Raw genomic sequence first — 22,441 nt, 5'->3', positions numbered from 1 at the left:
ACACACGTCACTCAAACACAGAAGTAGGAAACTATTTCAACTCCTCAGTTCAGAGAAACAGAAACTGAAGTATTGTTGAGCTGTTGTGTGTTTGTGTCTCTCTGTATTCATGCAGTAAAATGGCAGAAGCCAGATTTTCTCAGGATGAGTTCACGTGTCCAGTGTGTCTGGATCTCCTGAAGGATCCAGTGGCTATTCCCTGTGGACACAGTTACTGTAAGATCTGTATTACAGACTGCTGGGATCAGGAGGATGAGAAGAGAGTCTACAGCTGCCCTCAGTGCAGACAGACCTTCAGTCCAAGACCTGCTTTAGCTAAACACACCATTCTGGCTGAACTGGTGGAGAAACTGAAGAAGACTAAACTTCCTGCTGACTGTTACGCTGGAGCTGGAGACGTGCAGTGTGACGTCTGTACTGGAAGAAAATACAAAGCCGTCAAGTCCTGTCTGGTGTGTCAGGAATCTTACTGTCAAACTCATTTAGACCGTCATGAGGAATTTCCCTCTCGTAAGCCACACAAAGTGATTGATGCCACTGGACGACTGCAGGACATGATCTGCCGTAAACATGATAAAGAGCTAGAAATGTTCTGTATCACTGATCAACAGTGCATCTGTGTGTGGTGTAAGGAGTATGAACATAAAAACCACAACACTGTATCAACTGCAGCACAGAGGACAGAGACACAGGTATGAACTGAGAGGGATTGATCACACAGAAATGAAAGTGTCTTTATTTACTCACTCATTTACTCATGTTGTCCCAAACCGGTTTGACTGAGTTTCTTCTTGTGGAATATAAAAGATGATATTTTGAACATGTCTCATCTATTTTAGTTTATACATTGAAAGTCAATGGAGTAAAAAAGTTTCAAGCTCCAAAAAGGAGAAAAAGCATAAAAGTAATCTGAACAACTAGTGGTTAAAGGAAGGACTACACTTAAGTGTATTGACTTGCACTTGTAGTGTACTTCAAATTAAAAGTAGCCTATATAAAAAAAAAAAAAAAAACCTTTACTTGCAGATAATATAATACACTGTAAAAAAAAATCCCGTAAAAAAAACGGTAAATCTCTGGCAGCAAAGTTTCCAGACGGGTTCTGTTAAATTACAGCAAATAACCATTTCACAAAATTACAGGCAAAAACCGTAAAAATACAGAATTGACTTTACGGTCAAAATTAATTAAATTACAGTACATTACTGTTAATAATGGCTTATTAAACCGTGGAAAAACGGATAAATTATGTCAAATTACATAAAAAGAACATTTAACTTTAAGGTTAAACTGTAAATTTAGGGTTTTATAAAGTTATTTTATAATAATGCTCTGTATATCTACAGTAATTATCTTTTAATATATAGTTTTTCTGTGTAAAATAACTATGAATGTATGTATAAAAATGTAATAAGTACATAAATTCAAATACAAAGTTTGTATATTTACAGTTTTAATTTTTGCAGATCCAGTTTCACAACTTTGACCAATCTCTAATTAAGTACTTAATAATAGCAAATTTACAGTCAATTTCTGTTAAATTAACTAAATGTACAAGTACGGAATATCTGCACATTTACAGTATTACTCATTACACAAACACTGAACATCAAGATACGTGAATGATAGGAAATACAGGCTTAGTATATCATTTAGAACAAGTAAAAATATCCACATTAAAAGACAATTGCTGTATGCCTTCATACTCTAATATAACATATTTCAAACATTTACAATTACATTTTATCCAAAGTGACTTAAAATTAAGAGAACAATAGAAGCAACAAGTGCAGTGACAAGTCCCAGTTAGTGTAGCACAGTGCACAATTTTTCTTTTTTTTATTAAAACAAAGATTTAGTATTATTGGGTCAAGTGTTTATGAAAAGATGGATCTTTAGCAGTTTCTTGAAAATGTGTTGAGTTGGGCAGGTGATTCCACCAGCAGGGAACAGTCCAGGGAAAGGTCAGTGAAAGTGATTTTGTGTCTCTTTGGGATGATGGCACCACAAGGCGCAGTTCACTTGCAGAACACAAGCTTCTGGAGACACACAGATCTGAAGCAGTGAGTTTAGGTCTTGCTGCAGCATCTGGATCAGTTGCAGAGGTTTGACTGATGCTGGAAGGCCTGCCAGGAGAGCATTACAATAGTCCAGTCTGGATAGAACAAGAGCTTAGACAAGGAGTTGTGTGGCTCCGATAGGAAGGGCCGGATCTTTCTGATGTTGTATAAGGCAAATCAGCAGGATCACACAGCAAGGATGGTTTGGCTGAAACCATAAGCAGTTCTGTCTTGGCAAGGTTGAGTTGAAGGTGAAGGTCATTCATCCAGCAAGAATTTTCCATCAGGTAGGCTGAGATAAACGTCAGATCATCTGGCTGGAATGAAAGGTAGAGATATGTGTCATTAAGTGAAAGTCATGTTTCTAAATGACAGAGCCTAGTTACACTACCAAAAAAAAAAATGTAAATAGATGGGTGGAATCTAACACAATTGTGGTCTTACTGTACGTTCACACCGCCGCCGGCGAGAGCGGCAAAATTCGCTCTCGCCGCCCTGCCACCGACGCCGTAGAAAGTCGGCGGCGTATATTTTTTCCTCTCAGCCGGAGGACTTCTATATTCCGATTGGTTGCCGCCGAACCGCGTCATAGCTTATTACCATAAAGTTGACTTGATTTCAACTCCTCTCGCCGCTCTTGCCGTCCAAGATGCGCCGCGCCGCCTTCGCCGGAGCTCGCCGCCGGCTCTCATTGAAAATAAATGGCTTCCGGCCACTTTGACGCTCTCGCCGCCGGCGGTGTTAACGCACAGTTACTGTAGCAAAACCAAACCTTGTGCAACTCCAGTGGCCTCACAAGGATCAAATGAATATTCACATGGGAAAATATACAGTGTAAAACAAATTACATTTTCTGCCACTTTTAGTGCAATCATATGGAATCAGAAGACTCTGCCATTACAATATTTTAAATTAATTTTTCCCATACCTTGTTTGCCATGATCATTCTGCTTTCCACTTGACCTGAAATCACACAAAAATTTTTTATATAAATATATATTTAACAACTCAGTATTACATTTACACATGTCAGAATATGTTCCACTGAGACAATGCAAAACCTCAACTGACTATGATCTGGAAGCTGAGCAGGAAAGGCTAACAGTGAAGTTTTGGGGTGTAACTTTCCGTTCATCTGGATCAATGCAATTTTCATAACCAATGATCAAAAGTATCCTATGAAAAGGCTACTATGATGACCCCAGGCCATCCAAAATGTAGATAAGTTTATTTCTTCATCAGAACACAAACATTCTATCAACTTTTATTTTATAAGCCTAATATATGCACATGTATGCATTCTATAGCTAACGTTAACGTTACGTGTTGGCAAGCAGATGCAGCCAGAATTTGCAATTTATCATGATGTGTTCATATTCTAGTCTCATGTGCTTTCCTGTATCATCAAGTACAGTATTTACTGAATTCGTTTTCTTAACAGTCTTGATAGCCACGATAACCCTTACGAAAATTAACTATGGTTTAACCACACAGGAAAAAAAACAAAAAAAAAAACATGGTAGGCCTATTTGTAGTATAACTGTGGTTATTAAAAATGGTAATAAAAATCCGCCAAAAACGTGGTTACTATAATTTTACTAACTTTATAATTAAATAAAACTGTCTGCACACTTGAATCCTTTCAGCAAATCTAATAGCCAAGCTTTCGGTCAGACGACCATCCTCAGGGCACTAACTTTATAATTAAAACCAAGGATATTTTTTAAGAGAAGAGTTTTCAGCTTCCAGGCGGTGTTTCAAAATGTCCCGCCATTTAAGAGAATGATTTACTGACAGATACTATCGCGTATTAACGAAGATTTTATACACAATTAAACGGACTTTGATATGTATAACAAGTTTACGAAAGCTTGTTTTAGGTCTTTTGAGGTGTGGGTTCAACTGATCGTTCTTAAAACAGATGAAAAATGTAAAGACGCATGCTACATTTTCAGTGTTTTTCCCTCGTCAGTTAACTGAACATCATTTAAGAATGCTAACGTTAGCTTGAAAACTGTAAACGTAACACAAATGTAATATAAAATATCGTTCACATGTAACTTAGGATAATGAGACTCTTACCTCAGCCGCTGATCGGTTGGCATGATGTCCGCCGTGACGAACAAGGCTCACTGAAAAGGGCGTTTATTTCCGAAGAATCCAAACGGACTGACTGACAACAGGGCTCCTGCTCACGGCTGCTCTTGACGAATACGATTGCTTTGAACCACTGTTGATCTCACAATCCACTTCACGAGAGTAGACTGAATTCAAATCTCCCGCTTGCCCAAACTCGACTGATCAGCTAACGTTAACCGTTGTGGGCGGGAGTAAACAGCGGAAATGAATTTGAATCTGCGTCATCGCGCGCGCGCGCACTCTCACACACACACACACACACACACACACACACACACACACACACAAAGCCCTGAATGTGAAGCAACGGAGATTTGGAAAAATATTCATAAAATATACATGAAATTATGGGAGAATAAGACAATGAAATAATGATCAAAATGAGTATAAAATAAAATGTGAAATAAAAAATAATTCAATACAGGCCTACTGTAGCCTATGTAGGGTACTGTATGCACAAATACTATTATTTAACCTTTAAAAAGCTCACATTAACCCCCACATGCTTAATAATCTGTAAGGAAAACATATTGAATAGATGCTGATTTCCGCAGTTATACCTTCTTTTCTTTGTTTTCTAATTTCACAGAAAAAATCTGTAAAATATTACTTTATATTTCTGTAAAATTACACATAACTCTGTAAAAATACAGACAAGTTCCTTTTAAAAAACGTAAAATTGCTGTAAAACCGAAATACAAGCAATTACCTGTAAATTTAACAATGGACCTTTAAATTACAGCAAATGCCTTTTATTTTACAGATATTTGCTGTATAATGACAAAACGGTAAAATTCTGTAAAAAAATACAGACAATTACCTGTAAAATTACACTTTTTTTTTACAGTGTATTAATGAAATGAAAGGCCACTTAAGTGCACTTAAAGAGAGTCAACTTTCATGACTTACACTTACACTTTATAAAGTACACTTTTTTATAATGTATAATTAAAAGTTTTACTTTAAAGTACATTTTAATAATATTTCATATTTCAATTTAACTCAAAATAATTATGAAATTACATTATATACTTAAATCTTACTTAAGTGGGTCAAAAAGTCACTCTTAAGTTCAGCTAATTGCTTTATATTTACATTTAAACTATAATACATTTTCATTTAATTTAATTAACATGCAATTACGTCGTGTCTGAAAACATTACGTTCAGTTCACACTTATTTCACAATTATATTCTTTTAAAGTATATAATTTCCAAAATAAGTGCACTCTTTAAAATATGCTAAAAGAGCCAAATTTTAATAACAAATCAAATCATTGATAAACTCATGTATGTGGAGCCCAAATCAAATATGATGACATCAAAAACATCAAACTTCACTGGTGTTTGTGTCATGACATCATGGTGTTTAGTCATGTGACTGTGACATGAAAGAACAAATGAGGTTTGATGTTATTGATGTGTCTCCATATTTTATTTGGCCTCTGTAAACAGCTGAGACATTCTTCTAAATATCTTCTGTTGTGTCTCACAATCGACAGAAAGTCATACAGGTTTGGAGCGACATGAGGGAGAGTAAATGATGATACTAATGATACAAAACTAGGCACTGATGAAATACTGCTGACATTCATTTCAGGAAACCATGAATCTGTGGTTTGAACCAGACAGTAAAAACTGACCATGCAAGATCTTTAACCACTTCACCAACTCTGGATTCATGTAACTTTAATGTTTGTATGACAGTAGTTTTATGTGTCATTCCCTGTCATTGGTTTGTCCTCCAGAAACAGCTGAAGGAGACGCAGATGAAGATCCGTCAGAGAATCCAGCAGAGACAGAAAGATTTTCAGCATCTGAGAAAGGCTGTGAAGTCTCATAAGGTGAGTCTGGAGAAGAAGAGAAGTTTGAGATGTCTCAGTTTGGACTCTGTCAGTCGTGCTGAAGCCACTGTGTGATTGTGATGTGTGTGTAACAGCGCTCTGCACAGACAGCAGTGAAGGACAGTGAGAGGATCTTCACTGAGATCATCAGCTCCATTGAGAGAAGCCGCTCTGAGGCGACACAGCGGATCAGAGATCAGGAAAAGACTGCAGTGAGTCGAGCTGAAGGACGACTGGAGCGACTGGAGCAGGAGATCAATGATCTGAGGAGGAGAGACGCTGAGCTGGAGCAGCTTTCACACACACAAGATCACATCCAGTTCCTGCAGGTAACAGAGATCTAGAAGAACAGGATCATAGTGGACTTGAGCAAGATCCTGCTATGACAGAAGCATTTCATGAGAGCAGAATGAGCCGTTGACTGAGATGTTGGCAGGAATTCAGTCAGATTCAGTCAAGTGTTGTGTTATCATATAATCATCAGTCAGACTCTCATCTGATCATCTTCTGTTTAAAGAGACACACTTACAAAGCCCTGGGAAATTAAAGGGGTGGTTGATTATGATTTCACTTTTTTTAACTTTAGTTCCCTATCATTCACTCTCGACATTTCGTTGTGACCGACGATTTGGGATCTCGGTCAAAGGACCGATCTACTTCGGGTGTAACTAAACGAGCCAATTTCACATTGGCATACAATCACTGCATTCAGCTGCTCTGCCTCATCAACGCGGGTATAAATGAGCAGCTGGTGCATGCAATCAGTCTTTCGCTTCGGAGTTGAGCTTCTGCCAACAAAGTAAGTAAAGTTTATTTGTATAGCACCTTTCACAGACAAGGAAGGGTCACAAAGTGCTGCACAGAAATAAAAATAAACAATAAAATAAAAAAGAACAACTGTACAAGTACAAACCTAATACAACTCCACAACTGTACTACCATAAGATTCCATAAACAATCAATAACAAATAAATCAAATTGTTAGTTAAAAGCTTGTCCAAAAAGATGAGTCTTTAAGTGTTTTTTAAAAGATTCCACAGAACTCAGTTCTCATAGCTAAAGGGAGAGATTTCCAGAGCTTTGGAGCCACAACACAAAAAGCACAGTCACCCTTAAGGCGTGTTCTGGGAACAGTTAAAAGATCTTGTCCTGAAGACCTCAGAGACCGACATGGAGTATGCATAATTAATAGATCCTGGACGTAAGAGGGTGCTTGACCATGCAAGGCTCTGAAAGTAATGACCAAAATTTTAAAATGTACTCTAAAACCAACAGGAAGCCAATGAAGGGCCTTCAGCACAGGAGTAATGTGTGACCTCCTGCTGGTCCTAGTCAAAAGCCTAGCAGCTGCATTTTGTACAACTTGTAGTCGTTCTATAGAAGATTTATTCAAACAAGTGTACAGCACATTGCAATTGTCCAATCGTGTAGAAGTAAAGGCATGAACAAGCATCTCCATCTCTTTTTTGGAAACCATAGATCTAATCTTAGCAATGTTCCTGAGATGGAAAAAACAGGTGCGAACCACAGACTTAACATGACTGTTAAAACACATCGACCTGTCAAAAATGATACCCAGATTTCTTATGTCACTGCGGTCAGAGAATGATAGACCCCCAACCAATCTAGATTCCCAGCCACACCAACACAGCGAGAAAGACACAAGAAATATATCAAAATAGTATTTTATTATTTTAAAAGTTAAGTTTAAAAGGACATCAAAATCACCATCTCCTCCTCAAAAACCAGGGGAGACAATAAAACCATGGATTGTCCAATATTATGTCCCAGGGTGAAACAATACCCTAGTCCAGTCCAGCCTGGAGTCAGCTCCGTGTTTCCCCTGTCGCCCGGCACAGAATGTCTGCTTCAGCGGGACCTATTCAATCCAAAAATCCAGGACCAGGAATTCCGTGGTGCTGCTCTGCTTCTGTCAGTGGAGAGATCATAAAATCAATGGGTAGCCTGCTCGTAGCCCGGCAACTTTAAAACAGTCTCGGGTGACTAGAGTGACAACTTTCCTTTCTTATACTTCAAGTGGGCTCATCAACAATACTGTCGTGTCTGCTGCTCTGCCGTCGGCCGCTGGATCTGGCACCGTCGCAGAAATGAACAACTACTAACAACGACTCCTTTAGCTTAAATGCTAAAAACACACACGGCAAACAAGGGAAAACCACAGCAAACAATATAAAAAGTTAATCCACAACAAACAATCTAATAAATTAATCCACAGCAAACAAATATGAAAGTTTTAAGGCAAAAATCACTATATCAATCAATAACAATTTCCAAAATAAAGTAAGATTAACCATCAATCACACTGCTTCACTTGTTTTATATTATATGACACATCCATTTATTAATGGAGACTAAACAGTTCAGCAGAAGGGACAGTTTGTCTAGTCTATCTGGACTAAATGAAATAAATAACTGGATGTCACCTGCATAACAATGATAAGATACTGTTTTAAAACTACTTATAATCTTTCCAAGGGGAAGCATGTACAGACTGAACAGCAGGGGGCCAAGCACAGAACCTTGCGGCACACCACAGGACAAAGGAACAGAATCTGACATGAAAGATCGTGTGGACACTGAAAAACTCCTGTCAGAAAAATAGGAGGTAAACCAATCCAGAGCAGATCCAGAAATGCCCACTAGAGAGTTCAGTCTATCAATCAGAGTGCAGTGATCAACAGTATCAAACACTGCATTGAGATCTAACAAGACCAGCACAGAACACTCTCCTGCATCAGCAGCCATCAAGATGTCATTTGAATCCCTAAGGAGGGCAGTTTCAGTTGAATGGTTTTTACGAAAGCCAGACTGGAATTTATCACAGATACTATGAGCCTCCAACACATAATTTAACTGCATTGCCACAACCTTTTCTAGGATTTTAGAAATAAAAGGCAATCTAGAAATAGGCCTATAGTTGTTAAAAGATGCTGCATCAAGATTACTCTTTTTGAAAATAGGCTAAACAACAGAATGTTTAAAACACCTAGGGACCTGGCCCAGCCTAAGAGAAAGATTTATAATTGAAACCAAACAAGGGCCAATAGATGTAATGGATTTCATGAACAAAGATATAGGCAAAATATCGACAGAGCTTTGGGAAGGCTTCATTGTACACACTAACCTAATGACGTCCTCCAGGGAAATGGGGCAAAAGGAGTGCAGTATTGAGGGTCTTTGTTGAGTAACTACAAGGTGGTTTACTGATGGTGCAATGCCTGCCCTAACAGCTGTAACCATGTCCACAAAGTGAGACAAAAAATGATTGCAATCATCTTTAGAAAACACAGGGACAGAAGATGTAGCAGGAGAAATAATGTTGTTAATAGTCTCAAACAAAGTTTTAGGATTCCTTTTGCTGGCAGATATCAGCTTTGAAAAATAAGAGACTCTAGCATCCTTGATCATCTCGGTAAGATCAATCAAGAGCTCTTTAAGATGCAGGCGATGGACTTGAAGCTGAGTCGCTTTCCATAAACGCTCCGTCTTCCAACAGACACGTCTAAAGCTGCATTTATCCACGTTTATCCACGTTTATCCACGAGATGTATTAACAACAGGAATTAGTTGAGTCTTTAGAGGAGCCACTCTATCCAGCAACAGGGTACAATGCTCATTAAAAGACTGTACAGAAACGTCAATGTCATCTGAGATAAAAACCGAGCTTGAGTCAAAATCGGCTGAGAAATTCTCAACAGCAAGCTGGTTAACCATGCGAGAGCAAAATGCTTGCGTAATTGATACTTTGCAGTCACGAGATATCTGGTGGGCAACAAACGCGGTTAGTGCATCCAATCGCACAACAACTATCTGGCATGTCATGTACACCTCAAAACACCAACTTTTGTATATTAAAACTGGCAACGTCCTGGCAAGATCCTTGATTAGTTTACTGGTTTTCGTTGCTAGAGAATGACGTTCTTGCCTGCCAGCCAGTACAACTGACGTCACGTGCAAAGTATCAATAGGCAGAGGGTCCTCGTTATAAGCAAGATTGAATAAAATGCATTTGTGATCGCTAACAAATACATCTTCAATGCAAATATTGCTAGTTTAGACCATGAGAGAGAACTAAATCGAGCGTATGTCCCTTATTGTGCATAGGACCAGTGACGTGTTGAGTAAAGTTGAAAGATTCCGTGATGCTTAAAAATTCAGAAGCAATATTGCAGGCATCGTCATTCACGTGAATATTGGAATCGCCGACAATAATCACTCTGTTCAGTTTAATAGTGGATGATAAAAAGTAAATTTACTCAGAAAAGAGGCCGTTGGCCCAGGTGGTCGGTAAACCAAAATACAATAGAATGAATTTGAACGACCAACTTTAGTCATCTGTAGTTCAAATGAAGAGTACATACCTGTGCTCATCGACTGGCAAATAAAATGCTTTTTAAAAACCACAGCAAGTCCTCCACCACGGCCCACGAGTCTTGGCGTGCTGATAAATGAGCAATCCACAGGACAGAGCTCAATCAGATGACAGTAATCCATACTCCATTGCCATGTCTCCGTCAGCAACATAAAATCCAGATTTTTGGAAGTAAATAAGTCACTGAGCAAAAATGACTTGTTAGAAATTGAATGGGCATTTAGCAAAGCCATCTTGAGCGGTGCAGAAACAACACTCAAAGCAGAGGGAGAAGCTTGCGGCAGTGACTTCAGGTGCACGGCACACACACCGCGCCCAATGGTAGGGTTTATCCAAGGCAGAGGGACCAGAGTCCTAGGGACATCAGGGAAAACAAAACGAAGACAAGGCGGTCGTGAGCCACCGTCAAAAAGTCCCATCTTCAGGAGCTTCTTAAGATGCACCTGCCTCCCTGCCCTTGTTCCTCGCCTTCTCCACCGCTTCTTTGCGTGTCGCATTAGGCCTTTTCCATTCCGCATACAAGCAACAGGTGCAGACGGACATATGAACGGGGCTGAAAACGCACTCCAGGTACATACGCCAACGCACCCCACCATGGAGGATCGAATCTGAAGCATTGTTTGACGATCATACACCCATGCAGTAGACACAACATTTGTGGACAAACTTAACAACAATATAGCACAGAAAATAAATAAAATGAGTCGAGACGAACATCCAGCCACAGCGTCGAAGCCAAACACAGGTGCCATGTGGGAGATGAAGGAATGCGAACAGCCATTAAAGGGTATACAAGAAGAAGATCTACAAGAACTGTAAAAAGCAATACGTTTTTTTCCTGCTCTTTTGGAGTGTTGGCGACACGGCACGGCAGCAACTACCCTTAACCAATCCAGCACATTTTAAAACAATAGCTGTTTTAACAGCAGGTAACGGTAGCACACCATGGGATTCCCCTTACCTGTTGGTGTTGCGAGTGGGCGTTTTCCCTGCATGCTTCAGCACAGACAAGAGAGCAGTTCTCTAAAAGAGACAAAAATGGCAAACACACTGTGCGTTTCTGGATGCAGTCGTTCCCTGGCGACAGGCGATGGTCACGGGTGCTGCATTGTATGCTTGGGCATTCGGCATGCAATGTCAGCGTTCGTGGATGAGTCATGTTCTCACTGTGGGAACATGACCATCTCGGAGCTCCGATCACGGCTCTCACTCCTCAAAGGTATGGGAGCCCCCTCGCCTCTGCCTCAATCTAACCCTCCTCGGGTGGCTACTTCAAGCCATAGCTTGGGAGATCTGAGGGTGACAGTGAGGACCGGTTCCGCAGGGCCACCACCCCCGAGACCCCCTCACTCCCCTGTTCCGCAGCCAGCTGGGCCATCGGAGGAACGGGCTGGGCCACTTTTGAGGTCTGCACCAGTCGTATCCTTCGGTGCCCCGCCTGACGATCAGATGTCGATCGCAACATTGGAGGGCGAGCCTTCTCTCTCTGGGGATGAGGATTCGGCTGCGCTGCCCCCTTCGGGTGTGGCAGCGTTGCCCCAGTCGGACCCAGATATGATGGCTATGCTATCTCGGCCGTCGAGAGTGTCGGGCTCATGTGGGCCCTCCACCGTGTCCTGAACCCTCTCGGTTGGATGATTGGTTTCTTGGGACAGCCCGCGCTGGTTCTCAGCATCCTGCCCCGGTGCCATTCTTCTCTGTGCATGAGGAGATCACTAAATCATGGATGGCACCTTTTATTGCCAGAAGTGGTCCTAGGTCCTCACTACCCTCGATGGCGGGGCAGCCAAAGGTTATGCGGGTATCCCTACCATGGAGCAGGCAGTTGCCATGCAACTTTCCCCTAACTTCACACTAAGGGGGGAACCGTGTCTCCCATCCCGGGCCTGTAAATACTTGTTGGGGCTAACCGACAAGGCTTACAGAGCTTGTGGAGAGGCTGCCTCTGCTTTACACGCCATGGCGTTACTGCAGGTTCATCAGGCCAAAGCCCTGAGGGACCTGCACGTGGGTTGTCGCGACCCAGGGGTTCTCCAGGAACTTCGTGCCGCAACACGCGGTCACTGGTTCTAGCGATGTCCACCCTGGTGGTCCAGGAGCGACACCTCTGGCTGTGCCTGGCGGACATGCGGGAGACTGAGAAGGTCAGATTCCTTAATTCCCCTGTCTGCCAGACCTGTCTATTCGGCGAGGCTGTCGAGAGCTGCGCCCAACAGTTCTCGGCGGCACAGAAGCAGACGGAGGCCATTAAACACATCCTGCCCCGGCGGTCGGCTCCAAGTAAGAGGCCATAGTCCGCCCTCTGTGCTGAGAGCAGCAGCTCATTTGCATTTAAAGGGACAGACACAAAAACGGTGCGTTTTTGCTCACCCTCAAAAAGTGACAACTTAAACATGCTGTATAAAAATATATGTGGGGTATTTTGAGCTAAAAGTTCTGGGGACATCAAAGACTTGTTTTATATCTTGTGAAAAGGGCATTATACCACCCCTTTAAATATTAACAAATTGTTCATTCTGGTTTCTTCTGTTTTGATGAAATCAGTGAACTTGATGGAATCGATATCCAGTCAACTAGATTTTTCATCCTCTTTTTAATTAAATCATTTATTTCTGCTAAAATAATTTCAGTAATTGGCACCAAAATTGGGTCAGGTGATCTTCAAAAGTTGATAATATTGATAATGTTGATAAAATTAAACAAACAATTTTCAATAGAAATTACATTGAGTATATTTTAGTTTATCATAAATGTGTGTCAGTTCATTCAGCAGTAACTAAACATATTTCGAAGACAATAGAAATAATTCTGAAATTACATATATAAAGTTACTTAAATCCTACTTAAGTTGGTCAAAAAGCTCTCTAAATATTAGTGTCACGTCCAGAGGCGGACAGAGTACACAGCTACATTACTTGAGTAAAAGTACAGATACCCCTTGCTAAATTTTACTCAAGTACAAGTAAAAGTACTACAGTCAGATGTCTACTTAAGTAAAAGTACTAAAGTACTTGTTTTTAAATGTACTTGAGTATCAAGAGTACAAGAGTACATTTTCTAAATATTGCATTACTACTGCCACAGTGCTTACATTGGTAAACACAGCAAACACTTGAAGCAAAAACTATCATTAACTTGTTCAGAAAATTTAAATAGTCTGGCGAGGTGGGGCCACGGCTTGGCACATTCCCGGGATGCGATATTTTTTTCCCAGGATGGTAGGGGAAGACTCATGAATATTCATTAGGGAAGTCATCCCTGATCGGTCTGATGACCTACCCCTAACCCACCCCTAAACCTACCCGTCACTGGGGGTCTTATGACCTCCCTAACCCCGCCCCTAATCCTACCCATCACTGGGGTTAAGACCAATCAGGGATGACTTCCCTAATGAATATTCATGAGTCTTCCCCTACCATCCTGGGAAAAAAAAATATCGCTCCCAAAGATGGACCTGCTGCGTCTTCATCCATTGTTTCGTCCATGGTTTCGTCTCTTATCTAAATCTGACCATGGAGTTGACTTTGGCGGAAAGCTGAAGGTGATTGCTGATAGGCTGTCCCAATCAGTGGCGCCTGCACAATCCAATCACATTTGAGAGGGAAACAACAATTTGAGGGTTTCTGAGATGTTTCTTTTTTCCTTTTTTTAATTTTTTTTTTTTTTTTGAAGAAGTAACGGGTACTCACAGTTATGGATAGAAATGTAGTGGAGTAAAGAGTACAATATTTGCCTCTCAAATGTACTTGAGTAAAGTCATGAGTACTCCCCAAAAATGATACTCGAGTAAAGTACAGATCCCTCAAAATTGTTGTAGCGACTATGGCTCGATGGGTAAAAATGGACTCTTAATTTATATACTAATTAAAAGTGAAGACACTTTCTAATTCCCACAGACTTGGCAAAGTCTGTATCTGAAACCCTTTTTTTTTATGACTCACTTCCCCCTCTCCACAGTGAGCTTCAAAGACATTACTGACATTCCGATCTCAAACAGAAAACCTGCTCTGAATCACACACACACCAAACCACTCTGAAACTCCTAAAACACAAGTTACACACACGCATGAATCATTATCAAAATGTTTTTATGTAGTTTTCTTGTCTATGGGATGTGATGGGATAAATTGAGATATTTATGCCCTTCGGCAGATGTAATGGACACGTGTGTTGATACATTTGAGATGTATCTGTTTCATTAACTGATATTAATATCGGGTTTGGTATCCTACGGATCGTAATGAGCTTCTTTATACGGAAATATAAACTATATTCCGCGCGAATGTTTATCCTAGACATAATGTGGTATTAAAGTTTTAATGCATTTTTCTGTGTACGATCAGAAGAGGCGTTCCTTCACAAACAATGAAACGCTCCCGCCTCAGAACCGAAAGATTCCATTGGGTCACGTCATCAAACAGGGCGTTACCCCGCGCTGCTTTAAAACCACAACACAAGCAGACGTCGCTCTTAGCTCTTAGATCTCTCTCTGCTCTCATACACTCTCACCCTCGTGACTCCGAACTCTGAACTCTCACCCCTCCCTGCACCAGCAGCGGAGCGGGAGAAGGCACAGGGCCTTCATCCAAACGAACCGCGGATGTAAAAATCCAGCTTCGTCCTGTAACCAAGTTTTCTCGCCTTTCCCGTACAGGGAAAAGAATTCTTTACTCGGTAATGTTACTTTCAAGTAAGCTTTTAAGAACTTCGCGCGAAACGCAAGCCTACAAATCGATGAGACACGGTCCAGCCAAGATACACGTGGTCCCGAAGCCCAGCTTCACACAGACAAAGGAACAGAATCGCAAGTAACGTATAAAATGATCTCTCTCGAAGCTGCTTTCACAGTTGTCTCTTAAAAGGTTCTGTTTGTAAATTACCATACTTTCTCCCTCACTTTCTTCCTAGTTTCATTTTGATCAAGTCATGTTTTATGTTTGTTTGTCTAAACGTTCGTGGGTCTTGTGTAATTTTACGTACGTAGATTAGCCTATATTACTTCCTATATGCATAATCCTTTGTGTGTCATTTTTGATTAAATAAATCTTTTATACTTTGACTGACTCTGTGTTACAATCCCACCAATGTGATTGTCAATGAAATTGCGATAAGATCTGGCTCCTAGCTCTTTATTTTAATTCATAAACCCAGCAATTTGTATCCACGGCCAGGAGAGAATTTGTCTGAGGTTTGATAATATAAATATTCCTTCTTAACTGGTATAATCAAAGCATTCGCTGGTCGAATGACTGATGAGAGACCAGTTATAGAACGAAGTATTTTTGATAGTTAACAGGTAATGTAATAGCATATGTGAAATTTATGAATTATGACTATGAGTTATGATTTTTAATATTTCCCCAAATTTCCTTACTGCTCGAGCTAATATTTCATATATGACCTAATTACGATTGTTACCATAAACGCTACATTGTACTTAAGTACTGTACTCAAGTAAATGTACTCCATTACTGTCCGGCTCTGGTCACGTCACTGGTAGATGAAGGAGGCAGAACACGGAGTTACAAATAATAACAAAGGTTTAATTCTCACATTAGATTCTAAACAGGCGAATACACGAAACAGAGTGCTGGTGTACAAACACCCAGACACAAACAATAACCGGCACATGAAACAGAGAAACAGAGGGAACTAAATACACAGAGATAATGACACAACAGATGCAAGAGATGATGGAACACAGGTGATGGTGATGATCATGATGATGTGCAGGTGAAAGTGATGATAACAGAGGATTCTGGGTAGTGTAGTGCAGACAGGACGAAGACAGACGGTGAATGTGACATTACTACCCCCTCCTGCTAGGCACGACCCACGCTGCAGAAGGCAGAACATGGGAGAGGGGGTGGGCATCCTGGAGTCCGTGACGGGGAGGTGAACCAGGTGAAGATGGACGGACTCCAGGATGGTCCAGACAACCATAGCGGAGCAGACTCGTCAGGGGGCCATGGCGGAGTAGGAGACCACCCCTCGGGTGGTCCAGGCGGGGCAGCCCTTCAGGCGGCCATGGCGATGCAGGCTGAGGTGGTGGCCATGGTGAAGCAGGCTGAGGAGGTGGCCATGGCAAAGCAGGCTGAGGAGGTGACCACGGTAGAGAGGACCCTTCGGGCGGCCATGGCGGAGAAGACCCTTCAGGCGGCCACGGCGGTGAAGACCCTTCAGGTGACCCTGGCGGAGAAGACCCTTCGGGCGGCCACGGCGGTGAAGACCCTTCAGGTGGCCATGGCGGAGAGGACCCTACGGGTGGCCATGGCGGAGAAGACCCTTCGGGTGGCCATGGCAGAGACGTATGCCCCCCCCCAAAAAATAATTCTTGGGGAGAATGATGGCGTCAAGACAAGCCTCTGGGGAAGGCTCTGAAACAGGAACTGGGACCGGGACAGGCTCAGTCTCTGGCTGGGCAGACGGGACGTGATGCACAGGCTCGGCAGCGCAGACGTGATGCGCTGGCTCTGGGCAGGACGGGACCAGCGGTGAAGAGGGCTCTGAGCTGGACTGGAGCAGCGGCGAAGAGGACTTTGAGCTGGGCAGGACCAGCGACGAAGAGGGCTTTGAGCTGGGCGGAACAAGCGGCGAAGAGGGCTCTGAACTGGATGGAACCAGCGGTGAAGAGGGTTCTGAGCTGGACGGGACCAGCGGCGAAGAGGGCTTTGAGCTGGACAGAACCAGCGACGAAGATGGCTTTGAGCTGGATGGAACCAGCGGGGGATAAAAGAAAACAATAGTTCTGCGGGCATGACGCTCACAGTCTCAGGGGCGGCGGGCATGACGCTTACAGTCACAGGCGTGGCGGGCATGACGCATACTGCCTTGGGCTCGGCAGATCTGGCGTGAAGTGCGGGCTCGGCTGGACTGGCTTGACGTGCAGGGTCACTAGTGCTGGTGACTGACTCTGGATCTGGCGGGTAGGCGACTGGCTCTGGCGGGCCGGCGACTGAATTCCAAATGATGATGGGTGGAGTGGTGAAGATGGCTGGTGTGTGTGGTTGAGTGGTGATGTCATCTTCAGCCTCACCGATGGTGAGTGCTGACCCACTCAACCAAAACACATGATCGAGGTAACTGACGAAGGCTCCTGGAAAAGCTGCTGCTGGGGCTTGCTGGTGCAGATGATTGTCTAAGCTCAACCAAAAGACAGATTTAAAGACATCATCTGACCAGCAGAGAGTTCCAGGAAATCGAGGATGTAACCCTCAATAGAAAGTCCGTCTTGGAAAATGGTGAGTAGAGAGTGAGCTGGGTTAACAGGGGTGAGAAGAATTCCCATGCTGACTCTTTGTTTGGGCCGGTTATTCTGTCACGTCACAGGTAGATGAAGAAGGAGGCAGAACACGGAGGTACAAATAATAACAAAGGTTTAATTCTCACATTAGATTCTAAACAGGCGAATACACGAAACAGAGTGCTGGTGTACAAACACCCAGACACAAACAATAACCGGCCGTGAAACAGAGAAACAGAGGGAACTAAATACACAGAGATAATGACATAACAGATGCAAGAGATGATGATGGAACACAGGTGATGGTGATGATCATGACGATGTGCAGGTGAAGGTGATGATAACAGAGGATTCTGGGTAGTGTAGTGCAGACAGGACGAAGACAAACGGTGAATGTGACAATTAGCTAATTGCATTTAATATAAATTTAGACTATAAGACATTTAATTAAAATTATTATTTTAATTATTATTTTAAAAATAATTAAGTGTCTGAAAGCATTACATTCAATCTGCTCTTAAGTATATATATATTTAGATTGTATTACTATTAAGTGTCAAATACTAGAGTTTGTAGCATTAAATGAGGAATATGAGACGAATGCGCTGATTGTGTGAAAGTGCTGGATTGAAGCGAGTCACTGAAGAGAAGTCAAGTCAATAAGAGCCGCTCAGATCTGATATAGTGCAGGTTATTGGCTGAAGTGTGGAGATGATGAGTTTTGATTTCTGTTTTCTGTAGAGTTTCCAGTCTCTCTCAGCACCTCCTGAATCTACAGACGAACCCGACGTTTCCTTCAGTTCTCTCTCCTCTTTTGATGGCGTGAGAGAATCTGTCCATCAGCTGAGAGACAAACTGGAGGATTTCTGCAAAGAGGAGATCAAGAAGATCTCAGACGGAGGTAAAGTCCTGCGCCTCGTTTATACAGACGTGTGGAGAAAGATCTCAATTCTGAACATACAACCGTTTCTGAAATGTTCCTACGATTTATACAACGTCCATTTGCACAAAAAATGTCCTGAAATGCATCCCAGTTTATAATTCAATTAAATTCAACTTTATTTCCAAACTCATGGTCCATTACAGTTATAATTAAAAATCACAGTTCATCTTAAATTCAAGTGCAATGTGAACAAGTCCATCAAATCCTCCTACAGAACGGCCACAAATATCTCTTGATGATTCAGAAATACGGACTCATCATCGTGGACAAGCGTTTATATACACATGATGAAATCCATCGAATTTAGGATCAATCTGATGTGTGTGTTTTATAAATGAAGCGCCTGGAGATTATTAATCTGCTCTCAGAAATGAGTCCATCATCTAATATTATAGAGCATCATATTATAAATGTCTTAGAAATGAATGTATTTTATCTTGTCATTTCTCTTCACACTGTTCATGTCTGTTTATTTCCACAGTCACTTTCACCAACATGAATCCCAAGACCAGGAACGACTTCCTACAATGTGAGTCACTAGAAAACAAGCAGAAAAACTCACTGAATGTGTTCATGTTCTTCCTGTAGAAGGAGAAATAAATCATGATAGAAGAGTTTTATAATTGATCATGTAAATGATGATTTGTACAGGATATTTGGTCAGCTGTACTGAGACACTGATGATACATTGAACATTGATTCATGAAAAATTCAGATACATTAAAAGATCAGACAGATTCATAATTCCTGTTTCTGGTGTGTTTTCTCTCCATCAGATTCCCATCAGCTCACTCTGGATCTGAACACAGTGAATAAATACCTCAGTCTGACTGAGAGGAACAGAGTGATTACTGACACTGACACAGAGCAGCCGTATCCTGATCATCCAGACAGATTTGATTATTGGTGGCAGGTGTTGTGTAGAGAGAGTGTGTGTGGACGCTGTTACTGGGAGAGTGAGTGGACTGGGAATAGTGTGTGTATATCAGTGTCATATAAGAGCATCAGCAGGAAGGGATCGAGTGATGAGTGTTTGTTTGGATGTAATGATCAGTCCTGGAGTTTGTACTGCTCTTCCTCCAGTTACACATTCTGGCACAATAACATACACACTTCTCTCCCTGTAAAGCCCATCAGCAGAAGAATAGGAGTGTATGTGGATCACAGTGCAGGAACTCTGTCCTTCTACAGCGTCTCTGACACAATGAGCCTCATCCACACAGTCCAGACCACATTCACTCAGATGCTCTATCCTGGGTTTAGGGTTTATTCCTCAGGATCATCAGTGAAACTGTGTTGATGTTTCAGAACAGATTGTAGAGATTTTACCCATAATACTTTGAGCTGCACGATAAATCAGTAACAGTGAGATACAGAGACTCTTATTTTCATTTTCTTTAATATCTTAACTTCTGCCACAGAAATAACAGAATAAATGTGTGTGTGTGTGTGTGTGTGTGTGTGTGTGTATGTTAATCAAGCTATAATTGTATTGATGGAAATCATATTCATTTAGATTTTATAGTGACACATATTAATTTTAATATTACTATTAAAAGTACCTTTCATTTGAAATTATTAAACAAACAAAATGAACAGATTGAGGAATAATGAATAATGAAATAACAGAAATGATTGTGAACAATGTAAGGAGTGAAGATGTGGAAAATGACATTAGTAGTGGAGAAAATAGTGCTGGAAAACAATCACAGTTCAAAATGTGAGGAAAATTGTGATGCAGAAGATGAGGGATGAAGAAGCACTTTCTGAGATTTCAGATATTGGGTCACAAGGGATGGAAATCATGAACTCTTTACAATAAATAAATGACTTTCACAATGTTTGATAAAGTTGTTGATGTAAAATAGTTCTTTCCAGATATGGAGAAATGTATCAGTGTTGTTGCAAAAAAAAATAAAAAAATAAACACTGAGCTCTAAATATAACGAAAATATTTCCTCTGTGCTTTTTCTTTTCTCTCTCTGTCTTCTTGCTTCTCTATATAATTGTGTGGAGAGTCTGATCATCATGAGAATCACATCATGATTAAACCTGTGTAAAATCAGGGCATTTTTGTGTAGATGTTGCGAGGGCAGGGAGAGACACACGATTCAAATTGCTGTTCGGTCGCCACTCCTGTCTTGAGATAGAGATACAATGTATATATATATGTGGCAGAGCGGTGGTCGCTCAGGCAGTTCTAATTAACCTATTTTCGACTACGCCACCTGGGGAATTTCACCCCAGGAATCTAACGGTACCTCTACTATAGAAGGCACGCACAGGTCCTAATCACTTTGAGTCAGAGACACAGATGGATTGCAAAAAAAGATGTACATTTATTTTATTAATCATTAAAAGACATTTGTCATTAAAAGGTGTTGACCAGCAATCACTTCACTTTGCTAAATTCTAATGTTGGCTGTGGAGGGACCTGGGCACACCCAGGGGGGCAGTCTCAGGATATCACCTTTTTGGAAATTACTCTACTCAGTGCACACACACACCAGCACAGCACACTCAGCGACTCATGTCAGAGAAGACCACGGCACACAGTGAGGACACCACCACCTAATTTTGTCACTTGTCTGCCCCCGGGTGCCCAGGACCTGCCAAAAAGCAAAAGAAAAGAGACATTAACCAGTGATATGTAAACAAAATAATATATAAACAAAATAATGAGTAAACAAAATAAACTTGGTTTACAATTTCAGGAGGGGACCAACTCCTTGGTCCCGACCTGATCGTCACAAATCAAAACCCAAAAAAACAAGAAAACTCTGTAAACAAAAGACCACAATTTCAACCGCATAAATCAACCAAAAATAATATATAAATTCACCAACACAATAATTGAGTCGGAAACAAATATAAATTCAGAAAACCACTCATTAACATGAATCAAAGTAATAAACAAAAAGAAAACAAAATAAACTCAAAACATAAAACTCAAAACGGTTACACGGTTACAAAGTCACGTCAGTGGAAATAGTTCGTTTGAAACGATTCACTTGATGCGGTTCACCGAAACGGTTCACTTGCGATGGTTCACCCAGAATGGGTTACTTGAAATGATTCTCAAAACAGTTCGCTCGGATGATTCGCTGAAAACGATTCACTTAGAACCATTCACCTGGCGTGAAACAGAGCAAAACAAACCAAACAGCACAAAACAGAACAGCAGCTGGTAAGGCACAGCGCAAACAGGCTCCACAATGAAGCACCAGGCAGATAACTCACGTTCAGAATGGCGATATTGTCCTTATCGCATACCTAAAAACAAAACAGAGGATGTTACGCTGAGCGTTCTTCCCCCTTGGCTTCATGCTCTAACAGTGACTCTATACTCTATAACAGTGTACCGAATGACTGAATGCAATATTTAGTGTGCGGAAGCCTTCGCGTTCAGCGCAAATCCCGCCCTGCAGCTGATTCTAGAACTAAAGTTTTACCAGAGCCCGTCTGGTTTTAGTTTTAGCCGTCGTCACTGTAACCTAAACCAATGAAATCGACTGCAGGGCGAAAAAAAGCTTTTCCGCTCCGTGTGCGCCGCCGCACTCTCCGTTCCGTGTGTGTGTGTGTGTGTGTGTGTGTGCGCGTGCTGCGCTTTCTGCTCAATGTTCGACTCCGTGTTTGCGCTGCGCGTTCTGCTCTGTCGTTAACGGCCCAAACACTCCAATCATGTACCGATCATGCACTGGAAAAGCAAAGTCCGCTCAAATAAGGTGACATTTCTCAGTAGAAGACTTCTGTTTGCTGAGCTGGTATAGTCACGCTAGCAACAATGGTAAAATGACCTGCTCTGATCACATGCTCTGGT

The 22,441-nt window shown here is 41.6% G+C and overlaps 1 protein-coding gene and 1 long non-coding RNA gene across 2 annotated transcripts; one reads left to right on the top strand and one right to left on the bottom strand.

Annotated features, from left to right (window-relative positions):
- Positions 1 to 20,569, top strand: LOC311086510 (tripartite motif-containing protein 16-like protein). Its single transcript, XM_084119425.1, has 6 exons — positions 1 to 692; positions 5,947 to 6,042; positions 6,138 to 6,371; positions 18,420 to 18,579; positions 19,103 to 19,150; positions 19,398 to 20,569. The coding sequence occupies exons 1-6, from the start codon at positions 120 to 122 to the stop codon at positions 19,919 to 19,921; spliced, it is 1,635 nt and encodes a 544-aa protein (XP_083975551.1). The 5' UTR covers positions 1 to 119; the 3' UTR covers positions 19,922 to 20,569.
- On the bottom strand, positions 1,771 to 4,429 carry LOC311086584. The gene is made up of 3 exons (XR_014607095.1): positions 4,143 to 4,429; positions 2,989 to 3,023; positions 1,771 to 2,377 (listed from the first exon to the last, which is right to left on the bottom strand). It is a non-coding gene; the product is annotated as an uncharacterized lncRNA (long non-coding RNA).
- Positions 20,570 to 22,441: the final 1,872 nt, after the last annotated feature.

Source organism: Abramis brama (assembly GCF_963993115.1).
Source record: "Abramis brama genome assembly, chromosome: 1".
In the NCBI taxonomy this organism is placed as follows: Eukaryota; Metazoa; Chordata; class Actinopteri; order Cypriniformes; family Leuciscidae; genus Abramis; species Abramis brama.
The sequence above is the reverse complement of the archived record's forward strand: the minus strand, read 5'-3'. Positions and strand labels throughout refer to the sequence as shown.